The sequence below is a fragment of the Marmota marmota genome, unplaced genomic scaffold (assembly GCF_001458135.2).
Source record: "Marmota marmota marmota unplaced genomic scaffold, marMar, whole genome shotgun sequence".
Lineage (NCBI taxonomy): Eukaryota > Metazoa > Chordata > Mammalia > Rodentia > Sciuridae > Marmota > Marmota marmota.
In genome coordinates, this window is record NW_025999900.1 from 22,214,952 (window position 1) to 22,232,311 (window position 17,360).

General features: G+C 32.8%; 1 protein-coding gene across 8 annotated transcripts in view; it reads right to left on the reverse strand.

Annotated features, from left to right (window-relative positions):
* Mipol1 (mirror-image polydactyly 1) overlaps positions 1-17,360 on the reverse strand; it is a 326,985-nt gene that overhangs the window by 97,539 nt on the left and 212,086 nt on the right. For all 8 annotated transcript variants that reach the window (XM_048798667.1, XM_048798663.1, XM_048798660.1 and 5 more), the window contains one exon: positions 7,176-7,270. In XM_048798667.1, the coding sequence (XP_048654624.1) occupies positions 7,176-7,270 (95 nt within the window). The remainder of the gene's footprint in view (positions 1-7,175; positions 7,271-17,360) is intronic.

Sequence of the window (17,360 nt, forward strand, 5' to 3'; positions counted from 1 at the left end):
AAAAAAAATGTGGCATTTATACACAATGGAGTATTACTCTGCATTAAAAAATGACAAAATCATAGAATTTACAGGGAAATGGATGGCATTAGAGCAGATTATGCTAAGTGAAGCTAGCCAATCCCTAAAAAACAAATGCCAAATGTCTTCTTTGATATAAAGAGAGTAACTAAGAACAGAATAGGGACGAAGAGCAGGAGAAGAAGATTAACATTTAACAGGGATGAGAGGTGGGAGGGAAAGGGAGAGAGAAGGGAAATTGCATGGTAATAGAAGGAGACCCTCAGGGTTATACAGTGGAGGAGGTAGAGAGAGAGGAGGGGAGAGGTGGGGAGGGGGGAGGGTGGAGGATGGGAAAGGCAGTGGAGCACAACAGACACTAGGATGGCAATTTGTAAATCAATGGATGTGTAACTGATGTGATTCTGCAATCTGTGTATGGGGTGAAGGTGGGAGTTCATAACCCACTTGAATCAAAGTGTGGAATATGATATGTCAAGAAATTTGTAATGTTTTGAACAACCCACAATAAAAAATTAAAAAAAAAAAAAAGAAAAAAAAATGGAATTTTTTCTTTTCCTATAAACTAGGAAGCTTTGAGGAAAAAACTAATATCTGTATGTGTGAAATGCATCTCATATAGGGATTTGTAAGCATCAATTGTTCAAGTATGTAAATAGTTTACTTTCATTTAAATAAAATTAAATCAGAATCTGAGCTTCCAGGAAATTTAAGCACAGTTATTTTTGGAAACTTCCTCCCTTTGCTAGAGTTGTATACATGGTAAACTAATAACATACAATTTATCATTTTAATCATTTTTAAGTATATATTTCAATAGCCGTACGTACATTCACAATGTTGCCCAACTATCACCACTATTCGTTTCCAGAATGTTTTCATCATCGTAAACAATTTATACAATTCCCTACCTTCCTCTTCCCCTAGTTCCTGGTAACCTCTATTATTCTTTTTATATATATGAATTAGTCTATTAGGGTACTTTATATACATGAAATCATAGCATATTTGTCTTTTTGATCATACTTATTTCACTTAGCATAGCTTTCCAGGATTCATGAATGCTGTATTAGAATTTCATTTTTAAATTTTTTTTTGAAATTTATTTTATTTAACTTTTTTTTCATTACAATTCTTAATAAACATTTATACCACTCATATCTCTGTTTGTATATAAGATATGTTGACACACATTTCAAGTCTTCATACATGTACTTTGTATAATGATGACTATCCCATTCCACCATCCTAACTAACCCCCTTTCCCCTCTGTTCCCTCCCACCCCTCTTCCCTATCTAGAATTAATGTAATCCTCCCATGCTCTTACTCCCTACCCCACTATGAGTCACCCCCCTTATATCAGAGAAAACATTTGTTTCTTGGGGATTGGCTAACTTCACTTAGCATTATCTTCTCCAGCGCCATCCATTTACCTGTAAATACCATGATTTTGTTCTTTTTTAATGCTGAGTAATATTCTATTGCGTATAAATGCCACATTTTTAATCCATTCATCCACTGAAGGACATCTAGGTTGGCTCCACAGTTTAGCTATTGTGAATTGTGCCGCTATAAACATTGATGTGGCTGTGTCCCTGTAGTATGTTGTTTTTAAGTCCTTTGGGTATAGTCCGGGAAGTGGAATAGCTGGGTCAAACGGTGGTTCCATTCCCAGATTTCCAAGGAAACTCCATACTGTTTTCCAAATTGGCTGCACCAATTTGCAGTCCCACCAGCAATGTACGAATATACATTTTTCCCCACATCCTCGCCAACACTTGTTGTTTGTCTTCATAATAGCTGCCATTCTGATTGGAGTGAGATAATATCTTAGAGTAGTTCTGATTTGCAATTCTGATTGCTAGAGATGATGAGCATTTTTTTCATATATTTGTTGATTGATTTTATATCCTCTTCTGAGAAGTGTCTGTTCAGGTCCTTAGCCCATTTATTGATTGGGTTATTTGGGTTTTTTCGGTGCTTAGCTTCTTGAGTTCTTTATATACCCTAGAGATTAGTGGTCTATCTGATGTGTGAGGGGTAAAAATTTGCTCCCAGGACGTAGGCTCTCTGTTCACCTCACAGATTGTTTCTTTTGCTGAGAAAAAACTTTTTAGTTTGAATCCATCCCATTTATTTGATTCTTGTTTTTAATTCTTGTGCTATAGGAGTCTTATTAAGGAAGTTGGGACCTAATCCCACATGATGAAGATTAGGGCAGAATTTCATTTTTTAGTCTGAATATTTCAATTTACATACACACCCATTTACACCACATTTTGTTTACCCATTTATTTGTTAATGAATACCTGGGTTGCTTCTAACTTTTGGCTACTGTAAATAATGTTCCTATGAACAACTGTTTGAATCTTTGTTTTAAATTCTTTTGAGTATATCCTTAGAAGCAGAATTGCTGGATCATGTGATAATTTTGTTTTTGAACTTTGAGAAACCACCAAATTGTTTTCTATAGCAATTGCATCATTTTACATCCCCACCATCAAGCCACAACAGTTCTCTGTACCTTTTTGTTTTGATAAGACACATGAATTTTTCTGGAAGATGAACTTATGTTACCCACATTTTTCTTAGGTGTCTATCATACATTCTTCTGTGCATCCACATTGTCAGATTTCCTCTGATACACCTATCTATCTATCTATCTATCTATCTATCTATCTATCTATCTATCTATCTGTCATTCTTGTATTTCAAGATGAAGATTTTATTTATTTTTAGGTCATTTTCTATTTTCACCCTTAATAAGGAGCAACTCACATATATCAGTATTTTTAGAGATGATACCTAAGTGAATATTCAATATGTTTTACATCTTGTGACCTTCACCTCTTCTCATATTAATTATCCACTTCTAAAGCAATGCCTTAAACATCATCATCATTGCTCAGAACTGAGTGTTTTACTTCTGAGATTATTTTTTTGTACCCAGGATTACTGAACCCAGAGATACCACTGAGCTCCATCCCAGCCCTTTTCATTTATTTTTATTTTGAGACAAAGCCTTAGTTTCTTGGGCCTTGATAAGTTTCTAAGGCTGGCCTCAAACTTTCGATCCTCTGGCCTCAGGCTCTTGAATTGCTGGGATTACAGGTGTGTACCATCACACCTGGCCACTTCTGAGATTTTAAATAGCAATGTTCTTGACCTGACTATAACCTCCTATCCCTTCAGGTCTTGAATTTTCTTAGTCCTATTATATTTATTCTGTAATCTCCTTAAGATTTATGGTTTCTTGATACTTCCTTTTTTTCTCAGTATACATGTCCCTTCAACTTTATTTTCTTACCTATTTAGCTTAGAAAATCATTTATCATTCCAACAACATTTTTTGCTAGTACCCTCCAATCTTCTCTATTCTCTATCATTTTCCTCTTATAATTTGGAATCCTAAGACAGTTCAATCCTTTGCCTTTTTTACTGTTATACAAGGGTACTTGAATGTGGCATTCATCCCTAGCTGAGTCCTCAGGATTGTTTGACTAGGCTCCTTTTTCTCCCTGCTGACCTTTTGTGGTGCTGGGGATTGAACCCAGAGCCTGTACACACTAGGCAAGTGTTCTACCACTGGACTACATTACATCCCCAGCCCTTGACTTGACTTTTTTTTTTTTTTTCCCCATATTCAGTTCTCTCTCCCATTCTGAACTTGAGTGGTTATTCTAACCCTATCATTCCTGGCAGGGCCTCCTGACCACTCATCTTCAGAAGCTCACATCAATCTCTATTTTTTGAAGCCTCAAATTTATTTACACTCTGTTATTCTTACCTCCTTTACTCCTATCTATGATTACAAGTTGGCCATCTTCCTGTTCAACATAAACTCTTCTACAAATACTCTTAAGTCTCTTTCTTTCCACCTTCTCCAGAGTCTGTTCAATAACACTCCTATGGGCTCCTTCCAATCAACCATACAAATTCAAGAATTTGCCACTTTTCAAAACCAGAAAAAGAAAATCACTAACCTTCCTTCCTTTCTTCTCAACTGTCATTATTATATTTTTTTATTCAAGTTTCTTCAAGGATTATGCCACTGTCCAAATTGCCATACTTCTTTACCTATTGTTTCTCTTCAATTTACTAAGAACTGTTTCTTTTATATTTAATGAAACTTTTTTTTGTGGAAGTCACTAATGACCACCAAATATCAAACACAAAGGATATTTTTAATTCTTATCTAATACAACTATTTAGTGGTATTTTACTTTTTTTTCTTTTTGGAAATTTCTCCTTAGTTTTAGTAATTTTACACTCATTAATTCTCCTACTGAATTGTTTAGAAGAAATCATGTTGATGTAAATAGAAAAAAAAGGCCTCTGAAAACAAATATTTTAGCTTCATACTTTTCAAAATAATTGAGTGATCTGCAACTCAGCAATGAGAAGGAGCCTTAAGAACTGGCATCTTAGTTTTTTTTTTTTTTGAGGAAGTAATGTCAGTTCATGCAAGATTATCATACATCTGTTAAAATTCTTGGACACTGTCATTTTATCAACAGAGCACCTGCTGTCCTATCTCACAAGGGTAGCAGAGAAGTTTCCATAAAAATTATTCATATAAATGGAGTGAATCTGCTACCTCCCACACTGTAACACCAATAGGCGACAATCATATGACATTGATATAAGCCTTTGTGTGTGTGTGTGTGTGTGTGTGTGTGTGTGTGTGTGTAGTACTGGGGATAAAACCCAGGGGTCCTCTATCACTGAACCATGTCCCTAACTCTTTATTTATTTTGAGACAGAGTCTTGCAATGTAGGCTGGCCTCAAGCTCCTGAATAGGATTATAGGTATCACCACCAGGCCTGGCTCATAAGTCTTAATAAAGGGTTAATCATGTATCCTTTTAATATTTTACTGAGACCCTAATTTAATACAGCTAACAAATATGCATTTGAAACACTAGCTCTAAAACTTGGCTGCACATGAAAATTTCTAGGAGCTTTAAAACACACCTATACCTGATATAATAAGCCTAGGTTGTGTAGGGAGGGCATCAGGATCAGGATTTTTAGAGGTTCCTCAGGTGATTCTAACAGTAGTTAACAGTTGAGAATCACTGGTGTAAAGAGAGAAAAGACTATAATATTCATTCAACAGTTAAAAAAAGGAGTGAATATATTCATTCATTATTGGAGTTTGCCTACCTGCCCACCTGAATACTCATCTATAGCCACTGATGGTAACTGCAAAAACAAATGATTTCCCACAGTCAGTGACAAACTAAATGGCTTAAAACAACTGAAATTTAATGTGACACAGTTCTGGACAAACTGGTCTAAAATCAGGTGTCAGCAGGGCTATACTCTCTCTGATGGCTCTAAAAGGGAATCCTTCTTTGCCTTTCCTAGTGTTTAGAGTTTGCTGGTAATTCTTGGCATTTCTTGGCTTGTAGATGCATCACTTCAGTCACATGGCCATCTTCTCTCTCTCTCTCTCTCTCTCTCTCTCTCTCTCTTTTTGTTACCAGAGATTGAACCCAGGGATGCTTAACTACTGAGCCACATTCCCAGCCCTTTTTAATTTTTTTTAGAGACAGGGCCTCCCTGAGTTGTGTAGGCCCTTGCTAAGTTGCTGAGGCTGGCTTTGAACTCCAGATCCTCTTGCCTCAGCCTTCCAAGCTGCTGTGTTTACAGGGGTGTGCCACCACCCCCGGCTCTGTGTTACTTAATATTGTCTTTCTCTCTTGTCTTTTTCTCTTTTGGTACTTGTGGATTGAACATGGGGCATTCTACCACTGAGCCCTTTTTAAATTTTATTTTGAGATAGAGTCTCAATAAATTGCCGAGGCTGGCCTTAAATTTGAGATCCTCCTGCCTCAGCCTCCAGAATCACTGGGATTTTAGGTGATAACTATCATGCAAAGCCAGATTGCTCCCCTGGCCAGCCCCTGCTTTTTTAAAAAAGCATGCCAGTCAGATTAGGATTCATCCTAATAACCCCATTTTAATTTGACTGCTCTGAAATGACCCTATTTCAAAATGAATTTTCAAAACATTCTGAGTACTGGAGGTTAGAGTTCAGCATACCTGTTTTGGAGGTGACACATTCAATCCATAACAACCAACTGCTGCAGATGTCATTGACACCTTCAAAGCTGTCATATACTTTTCATGTCATATACTTAAGTATTTGCAGTTACATAAAAATATCATTCACAGTCATTAGATGTGTTACTAGAAGTGACTATTTAATGCATTTGTCATGATGACATTTAGCAATATTGTAATGTAAAAACTTCATAATTGTATTCCAGTAAAACTGATTTTGATTTAGTTGCTTTATCAACATTATATTAAGAAGAGGTTCAAATTAATAACAAAAACAACTTTCAGTACAACTTCAGTTAGTGAATTCACATTTCAGACTTAAGGTTATTTTTAATATTAGTAGTTGAAAAATCTGTAGGGCATCAGTGTTTTCAAACTTTTTTTCTAAACCATGATTTACTGTGAGAACACATATTTTGCATATAACCCAATATTTAATCTTATCCCTCTCTTCACATACACATCAGAAAACTGACACAAAAATAAAACAGTATTTATTCTTACTATACAGGATACAATCTGACATTTTCTATTCTATTTCTTTTCATTAAAAATGCTATGGCTCAGCGGTAGTGCACTTGCCTGGCATGTATGAGGCATTGGGTTTGATTCTCAGCACCACATATAAATAAATTTAAGAAGAAAAGCCAGTTTTAACTTTTTGAATTAATTTTACAACTACTGGAACATAAACTAATTAAGTCAGTTAAAAATCCTTTAGAGACATTTCTTTAGAAACTTCTCATAAGTATACTATAATAGTTGAAAAGTTACTCGTATATCACCTTAGAGGTGGCATTTAGATGGGTAAATAGTTCAATAGCTAACAAGGTTTCATTTAGACATCTAGTAATGAGTTATGTAAATTTTATAATTTTGATGGGAGTTTAAATTTTACCAAATGCAGGAAGGAAAAGAGGTAGAATGATGAATATTTTTGGCTAAATATTTTTAAAGTTACAAAAATGCTTTGAATGTGTAATTTTTAATTTTACTTAAGTATCTCCTCATTCACTATCGTGAAATTAGGTAGAAACATTTCCCAAACAATATTTATTTAAGCCCAAGCTAAAAAGAATTTTACCTGTAGTAAACTCGTAGTGTCTGGATTTCTTCTTCCAATTTTTTGTACTGTTCAACTGCAGCTTCTCTGGCTTCTTGCATCGATAACAACTTTGCCTGTAAGTAGTTAACATTTTTAAAATTTCAATATTAATTTTGTGGTGTTAAAAAAACAGTAGTACAGTATGAATAGAGGTCTTACATTTCTGGGAGCTGAAAAACTTATCAATATTTTTATTAGTGTCTTAATTTCACAGACAATGATTAAAATGTATTAATAATAGAAATACCAAAGACATGAACAGTAAATTATGAACTTTGCTCATTATTAAACTTCTACCTTATTTTATCTGTATCATCAGATATATGCCCTTCTGCAATGTTTAACTTTATACACAGAATTCAGAATGGGTTCAGAGCAATATCTAGGGTAGAGATAAGCACAATGGGTGTTTCACATACAAATTGAATGTGGCTTCGCTGCCTAATCACATTAGATTTTCTTTTAACTTTATTAATAGTAAAGCTCAGAAAATTCTAAATATGTTGCCAAGCCATCTTTGATATTTAATGTGAAAAAAAATACCTGACATATCTGATTCTTACAGAAATGATTTAACCTTTTCAATTCCTTTTTGTTAGGTGAAAAAAAAATCCCTAAAAGGCAAATGTTAGCAACTTTGAATGCTAGAGATTTCAAATTAAATTTATTTTAACTGATAACTTGAAAACATAAAATTATTCTAATTAAGTAATGTGATGTTTAAACACGTGTATATTTTATGATGTTTAAATCAGGTTAAACTCTAACTCCTCAAACAGTTATCATTTCTTTATGGTGAAAACTTCAGATATATATTTTTTAGTTTTTTGAAATGTAGTGTTATCTATAGTGTTTTTGATAGGGTTAAAACAGTAATTTCAAAACCTTTTGCTGTCTTTTCACCATCATTCACACTAGATTTTAAGAAATGCCAAAAGGGTTTTCAGCATAGCTTTTTAAATATAGCACCAGTAAGCAGATTTTAATATTATTAATTTGAGATTAAATTTGCATGAAAAGATTGTTTTTTACCCGAAATGTTGTTTGATAGATAACACAAACACAAAGCAATCTTATTGTCACAAACCTCACAAACTACATCAATGCCAATACTTAAAAATAATTGAAAGTTTCAAGTGGAGTTATAGAATGTTGCTGAATCCATTGTGATTTCGGTGGGATTATTTTCTTGCATAAGAATGCAGTCATAAGAAAAATAAAAAATCCTAATTATAGAAAAATTAATTAGTGTAATGAAAGTGAACAATAGATAATGCCATTTTTCTATTTTAATAATGGAGAATTATAAAAATGTGCAGCAGTTTCGATATTTGCATATAAAGTTTAGGCACAAGATATTAATTTGTTCTCTATCTGGGCTAATAAATTCTAACAAAGGGTTCTCTTTGTAATTAAACTTAAGATGTTTGAATGCTTACTTTAACATGGTGTATTCCATAATTATAGATGAAACACTCTAACAAATAAGGAAAAATCTTTTAAAATAAAAAAGTAGGATTTTTTTTTAATTGTACATAGACACAATACCTTTATTTTTTAAAGTTTATTTTTATGTGGTGCAGAGATTGGACTCAGTGCCTCACACATGCAAGGCAAGCACTCTACTGCTGACCTACAACCCCAACCCAAGTAGTTGTTTTTGACATCAATAATTAACCACTTCCCCAATTTTCACTGTACCCTAAAGTATGGACTGTAATGGTACTTTGGAAGGCACAGGTACTCACTATGACTAACAGCAAGTTAAAAAGAATCACACAAAAAAGGTCACATTGCATTCAGTTCAATAAAACTTCAAATATTCTGTTGCTTGTATTTAAAATACATCAGATAATAGTCAGGTAACAGAAACTTTGAAAAATATGCCAATGCTAAATACTTTAGGTGATTATTCTGATTTTTTTTTAAACTGATAGTTCTGCAAAGAATAAACACAAAAAACTAAAACCAAACAAAAAAAGCAATGTTCTTGTAGGAAAATACCAAAATGTAGATCTTTGCTTAGAAACTTCCATAATGAAAATGGATTGTGAGAACTTAAATTTCTCATGCTTAAGGAAATATTGAACATTTCCCTTTCACTCCCACATTTAGTTGGCAATGAAGATGCAGTGTTGCTTCATAAACAATTCAATTTCTTATTCTCAATGTCTAATTTTCTCTCTACACTCTGGTGACTATGTCAAGGTTATTATAAACTTTCTGGCTTTAAATCTCCTTACTTTATCTGGTCATGCTGTCTTTGGGGGAAAATCTCCTTACACAATGGCACAGGGCTACTACTTCAGACCTAGCAGCTAGGATGAACTTCATTCCCTATCACCTCAGATACAAGATCCATGTTCTCTCATCAGAGTACTCCATCCCACTATCCTAGATGAAAACTGATTCCTGATGACACCATTTGTACTCTTAGAGCTATATATGCCAGAAGACAGACGCAGATCTACTTCTTAGACTTCCTGGGTAAGTAAATCCTTTTTGTTTCTGAGCGGGACATGGTGTTAGTGAAGTTTGAATTGAATGTCTGTTACATGGAGCATTAAAAACTAATTTTAAAGTGCTGTTTACTTCTATTGTATTTCCCAGATTCTTCATTAACATAATTCCATCACACTATAAGTAAAAAAATGAATTTTATTTCAAAATATTAAGGAAATTAGCAAATTATATTTTTCTTGTTTTTTTTTTTTTTTTTGAGCATACCATTCCCATTTTCTGGCAATTTCTTCTATAAAAACTGCATGCTATCATCTAGGTACATACTCACATAATTAAATGCATACAGTAAATAAAACTAATGAAACTTAGGGTAAGAGAATGTTCGATGTAAAGTAAGTCTCCCACTTCCATTCTTCAGTACTACATATCCCCTCTAGTGAGATTGCCAGTTACCTTTTTGTTGTGTTTCCTTCAAGAGATATTCTATGCATTTACAAATAGAAACTGCCATATTTGTGTTTTTGCAAATAAATACATCCATTTATAAAATTGAAAAATTGACAGCATAGATAATGCCATTTTTGGCATTATCTTGCTTTAAATTTTTTAGAAATTTTATATTTTGCTTTAAATTAAAAAAAATCAATCATCCTGTCCCACAAAAATCACATTACCAGTCATATCTATTTCCTTCCCTCACAGACATAAAGTAAAACATCTCTGTGAGTTGGGGTTCATCATTTTCAAGAATATTTTATACTTTACTACACAGTTATATCCTTATAGATATTGTATCTTTATGTATTCATGGACAATTGTTTTTGGTCAGTTATTCATATTGATACATGTATCTTTTCCTATAGTGTTTTTTATACATACACTGTGATTACTGATATATTTGGACTTGTTTTTACACATTACCTCATATTTCACAGTAAGCATACTTTGTTTTCTTTCCCCTCAGACTTATGTTGGAATAAATTTTCTATATTTCCCCTTATACTATACTCTTCACATTCTCTATATATGCTAATTGAAAAAAACACTTTTTTTTGGTACTGGGAACTGAACTCAGGGGTACTCAACCACTGAGCTACCTCCCCAGCCCTATTTTGAATTTTATTTAGAGAGAGAGTCTCACTGACTTACTTAGCACCTAGCTTTTGCTGAGGCTAGCTTTGAACTTGAGATCCTCCTATCTCACCCTCCTGAGACTCTGATATTATAGGAGTGTGCCACCGTGTCTGGCTCTAATTGAAAATTTTGATAAAATTACTGAAAATATATTTTTGAGCAGTCTACAGTGAGTCAGGATTTCTATAGAAAATTATAATTTTAAGTGAACATGCTAATACAAGTTTTATGCTTATACTCATTTTTTAAGGTAAAGTTTTTGTTTTATCAAAACAAAACATATATGCAATATCATATAAGTATGCACATGGATTTTTTAAGTCAGGGTAATTAAATCATAATTTGCATAAAGCAACAATTCACCCATTTTCAGTATATAGCTTTTTATACACAACAACTGATGTGATTTTTGTCCCTACAGTTTTTCTGTTTCCTAGCAAGTTATATACATAAATATGATGCAGTCTTTGAGTTTGGTTTCTTTTATTTAATATAATACTTCTGAGATTGATCTATATTATTGCATGTATCAGTAAATGATTCCTTATGTCACTGAGCAATATTACTTTCTGTGAAGGTACCACAATCTAAGTGACATTGGATTTCTCTTATTTTTGGCAATTATTAATAACGGGGCTCTAAATATCTGCATACAGGTCACTTTGTAGACATTTACCTCCATTTCTTTTGAGTAAATATCTCTAGAAGTAGAAACGATGAGTCCTATGGTAAGTGTGTGTTTATATACTTTATAAAAAAATCATTGAACTTGCTGCATATGTTGAAATAACTTTAAAGCATCTATGCTTAACTAATACCAATACTTCTTATTAAATGCCTATCTATATAGGTTAAAAATGTATCAAGTGCTTGAAATATGTTTTATAACCTATCTTATAACAACCTATTAGATAATTCCAATTATTGCTATTTTACAAGTGATAAAACAGGTTCATGGATATGAACTTAAGTAACTTACAAAATGTAAGTTTATACTTAAGTAACTTATAAATATAACAGAGCTAATGACTGGTGGACTAAAATGCAAATTCAGGTCTGTTTGACCCCCGAACACATAATTTCACTTTATACCACTGTATAATATTCTATGATAACCATATCTCTATATCCAGGTAAAACAATGGAATCAAATCATCAATTGGTAACAGAGTTATCGACAATATGGAGGTTCACAGAATAATGAGAATGTGTTTTCCATCTTTATTATACTTTTAATATTCCTAAAGTGATTGAAAAATATTGGTTAACTATTAGGTTAGTCTCATATAGTTAAATGCCCCATTGTATGCCTATCTTGAGTAGTCATCTAAATATGACAGCCATTTGTACTGGTATTGTATTAGAAATGAAGTACATTGTTTCCTTAGAGTTTTATCTAGTAGTTTAGGATGACAGAAAAAGAAAAGATTACACTGTTTACAACATTGAACACTACAGGTTATAGGTATTATGGATAAACCATTATTATCCTATGTTCTGATCTTATTATGTTTGGTTTGAATGTGTTTTTAATAGTTATAATCTGATACAGTTAAGCCTTCCTTTGGTAACTCCAAGACCATTAATGGAAATCTATTTTTATGATAGAACAGAAGTAACTGATTGTATGCTTGATATCTGCTAAGTAAAGAAGCATACAGTACAAATTAAATCACAGAACCAGACAATTTTAGACTTGGAAAGGATTTTAGAGGTAATTTAGTCCCTTACTTTATAGATGAGGAGATTGTTGCTAATACAACATGTACAGAAAAACATCTGTAAATTATCCAGGGCTAATTAGAAAGAAAGGCAATAAGAAAGAAAGTTGGAACTAGAATACAAATATCCAGAAAACACTGTATATTTTGCTATATGCACCACATTTCAATACACTATAATTTAATATTATGTTAACAGTTTTAACAGGATTATTTTCCAGGGTAGCCATGAGTATATACTATTGTGGTATACTACTAAACATATCTGTAAGAGATCTAGTTAGATATTTTTATAAAAATATGTCTAGTTAAACAATTGCTCAAGCAATATGACTAGAGTCATCATAGAATTTTAGTTTTTAACCTCATAAGCAATCTAGGGACCTAGTAGAAAATCAGATAGAGCACTGATGTCCAGGATATATAAAGAACTCAAAAAATTAAATACCAAAAAAACAAACAACTCAATCAATAAATGGGCTAAGGAACTGAACAGACACTTCTCAGAGGAATATATACAGTCAATCAACAAATATATGAAAAAATGTTCAACATTTCTAGCAATTAGAGAAATGCAAATCAAAACTAAGATTTCATCTCACTCCAGTCAGAATGGCAGTTATCAAGAAGATAAGCAACAATAAGTATTGGTGAGGATGTACGGGGAAAGGCATACTCTTACATTGCTGGTGGGACTGCAAATTGGTGCAGCCAATCTGGAAAGCAGTATGGAGATTCATTAAAAAACCTGGAATGGAACCTCCATTTGACCCAGCTATCCCACTCCTCAGTTTATACCCAAAGGACTTAAAAACAGCATACTACCGGACGCAGCCACATCAGTGTTTATAGCAGCACAGTTCACAATCGCTAAATAGTGGAACCAACCTAGATGCTCTTCAGTAGATGAATGGATAAAGAAAATGTTGTATAAATATACAATGGAATATTACTCAGCATTAAAAGAGAATAAAATCATGGCATTTGCAGGTAAATGGATGGAGTTAGAGAATATCATGCTAAGTAAAATAAGACAATCCCTAAAACACAAAGGCCAAATGTGTTCTCTGATAAGTGGATGCTGATCCACAATGGGGGAGGGGGAACATGGAAGGAATGGATGAACTTTGGATAGGGCAAAGGGGAGGGAGTGGATGGGAGGAGACATGGGAATAGAAAAGATAGTGGAATAAGATGGACATCACTACCCTAGGTATAAAGATGAAGAAATGAATGGTGTGACTCTACTTTGTGTACAACCAGAGAGATGAAAAATTGTGTTACATTTGTGTATTATGAATCAAAATGTATTCTGCTGTCATGTATAACAAATTAGAAAAAATAAATAAATTAAAAAATATATAAAAAGTCAATTTGTATGTGTTAACTTTTACATTTGCCATAGTATGGGAGAAAAATGTTCATCATTGAAAAATATGATTGTGCTCTATATGTGTAATATGAAATGAATTGTATTCTGCCATCATGTATAACAAAATTAGAGATAAATAAATAATTTAATTAAAAAAATTCCTGAGGATCAGAAAAATAAATCCATCTCTCCCTTAAAAAATTAAAAACTATTATCAAAAGGGTAAAAATTACCAGATTTCATTTATATACCTTTTTCAAAGAAGACTTGGATTGCTCACCATAGCATACTGACACAGCATAATGTTCCCTAGAGGTGATTCCTTAGAGGGTGTTACATTTTATGCTTGCATCATGACTTTCAGTTTATCCAACCAGAGCTGATCAGGTTCTTCACTCAAAAATAGTCATACATGCACTGTCTAGTGACCTATCAAGTGGTTTGACATGACAGAGGGATGATGAGAGCTATGGGAGAACCAAAAATCAAAACATTAATTAATAGACAGAAACTGACAGAGAAACAGTGAACAGAAGACATGGAACACAGAAATGGAGAGCAGAGAGAGGTGCACAAGAAACACAGCTATCTCTGAAACCAGAATGGGTGAGATACCATCCTGAAACTGTCCATTTTGGCAAGTTACTAAAGCTTTATGTGCCTTTATCTTCACCTACAAAAGTGGAATAATGGTGCTCTATACCTTAGAGGGCTGATAGTAGGAAATAATCAGATGAAATCTGTAAAATATTTAAAATGGTGCCTGGCACACAGTTAGTACTACAATATGTGACTATAAAGTAAATAACAAGAAAACAAAAAAATAGCGTAATGGTGTTTATGGTTTTCCTCATGATTCTATGTATCTTTACCAAAAAACCCCCTGTGTTGACCAAGGTAAAAAGTACATGTTTTTCGTTATTGGTGTAATATACCATGTAATTTTCCTTCCAGAAAAAAGTATGAAAAATGAAATATTTTTTCAAGAAACATCTTTAAACATAAGTTATGGAATTTCATTGATCATCTTTAAAAATAGAAAATGTTTTTGAGACTTGATTTTAGGGGCTATAATTCATCATGTATCATTTAAGTTGGAGGCTGTTTATCATTAATATCAATATTACCACTTATAGTAATACTTAGAATTTGTATAGTTATATGATGTTTATGGAACACGTTATTTGAGAGATTAGGAGCTTGAAAAATTTTGTTAAATGAATAATGCTATTTCTATCATTTTAGAAGAGAGGAAAATAGGAGATTATTAATTACACAGATTGTCCATTAACAAAAAGCAGAACCTATAAATAAACCTGGTCTTTGTCTAAGTACAATATAGTACTACAATTTATATTATAAATTTATAATGTTATATATATATGTATATATAATAAATGTTATATATGTACACATATATATTCATTAAAACACACATACACACATATATGTATATGTGTGTGTATACTAGCTAGGTACTTTTCTAAGTACATTAGATATATTCATTTACTTATTTCTCATAACATATCTTTGTTAAGAGTTGTTATTACTATTCCCATTTTACAGAAGAGGAAAATGCTAAGTAACTTACTAAATGTCAGTCAGTTAATGAATGATAGAGGAAGGATTTGAATTTAATCTGGCTCCAAAAACCTTCCTCTTAACTACTATGCTATAAACACTAGGCAAAATTTGGGACTTTTAAAATCTGATGTTAATTATTATCAATAATTGTAGTATGTAATTTTATATAAAGAACTTGCTTTAAGAATTGTTTTTTTTTTTTAACTCAAATGATTTATTTTAATATGGCACCCAGATCTTTCTTGGAGGCATATATATGGTTTTGGAATGTTAGTCCCTTTAGTGACAAAAGGCCACCTCAGTGTTCCCTTAATTTTGTAGACTGTTGGTAAAAAGATAATGTTACAGCTTTTTGGATACATCAGTAATTGCATATAACTTAATTTTAAGGATAATGATGAGGATTTTTCTCTACTACAGTAACTGTCTCTCCCAAAGAATCCTGCCATTTGGGGGCTTAGGGGATTGCACAAGACTCCAAGCATTTATCTACTTACCCATAAATTAGGAAAGGTAGAGAGAGAGAAAAAAAAATTTCCCTACTGGATCTAGCTAAGAATCAACAACCTTGTTGTGCATTTGAAAGTTTCCTCTAGCTTTCAAGATACCAGTTTCAGTGCTAACCTGAATTCCATTCTATGCTTATTTCCTAGTTCTTCATTTAATTTTCAATCCAGACACACATGTATGTTTATTTGCTTTCAGTTTCTGCCTGGCTCATTCTATTCTCTGTGGATCCATGAACATTAAGCTTTGATATGTTCACTTTAACCAGGCTTCTGTGATTTACTGCCAGAAAAAGACACAGGCTTAATTATTCAGTTTTGTGTTCTCTGACCTAATGCTCTAAATTCTGACATCCCTATTTTAATGTTCCATTTCTAAATCTATAAATCTTCCCAGTTGTAATTGTGCACACAACCTATTTGACCACAACTCCTGAATGTGGTCCCTTGGATACTGTTTAATCCACACAGGCTACTAATAACGGTTTATATATTACAGGACTTATTCCCACCCAAAGCAACTCTTTGGCTTTTTCAAGACACTAAATCCTAAAATGTAAGTTTGTATATTAGCAGGCAAAGACAAAGATGAAACTTTGAAAGCAGCAAAAGATAAAGGGCACATCATATAAAAGGAATCCTCAATAAGATTAACAGCAGATTTCATATAAGAAAATATGAAAGCCAGGGGCAATCGGATAGCAAATCCAATGTGATGAAAGAAAACACCCCACATCCTTGCCAGCACTTGTTATCTTTAGTATTTTGGATAATAGCCACTTTTTGGATATTTATTTATTAATTTTTTTCTTTTATTAGTACATTATAGTTATATATAATATTTGGGTTCATTTTGGCAAAATTATACATACATGGAATTTGATTTTCTCCATTTACCTGGATAATAGCCAATTTCAGTGGGGTATGGTAAGCTCTAATTGTGGTTTTTAATTTGCATTTTTCTGATGATTAGTAATTTTTTTTGTATATACCTCCAGGCCATTTGTGTGTCTTCTTTTGAGAAATGTCTATTGCCCATTTTAAATTCAGTTATTTATTTAATTTTTTTTACTATTGAGTTTTGGAGCCCTTAAATATTGTAGCTATCGACCTTCTCAGATGTATAGTTTGCTTTTCACTTTTAGTGTCCAATGGAACTTACTTGTTAAGCCATAATGTGAAATGTTTGTCTTGAACCACTTCTTTGTGCATGAATTTAGACTGTGGAGGGTTTCTTTTCCTTTTACTTCTAAGTTGGATGTACTCTATCTCAAAAAATGCTACCACTGCTAGTTAGGTGTTAGATGTCTAGCCCCAAAGACTTCTTTTCTACACCCTTTAAAAAAAAAAAAAAAAATATATATATATATATATATATATATAT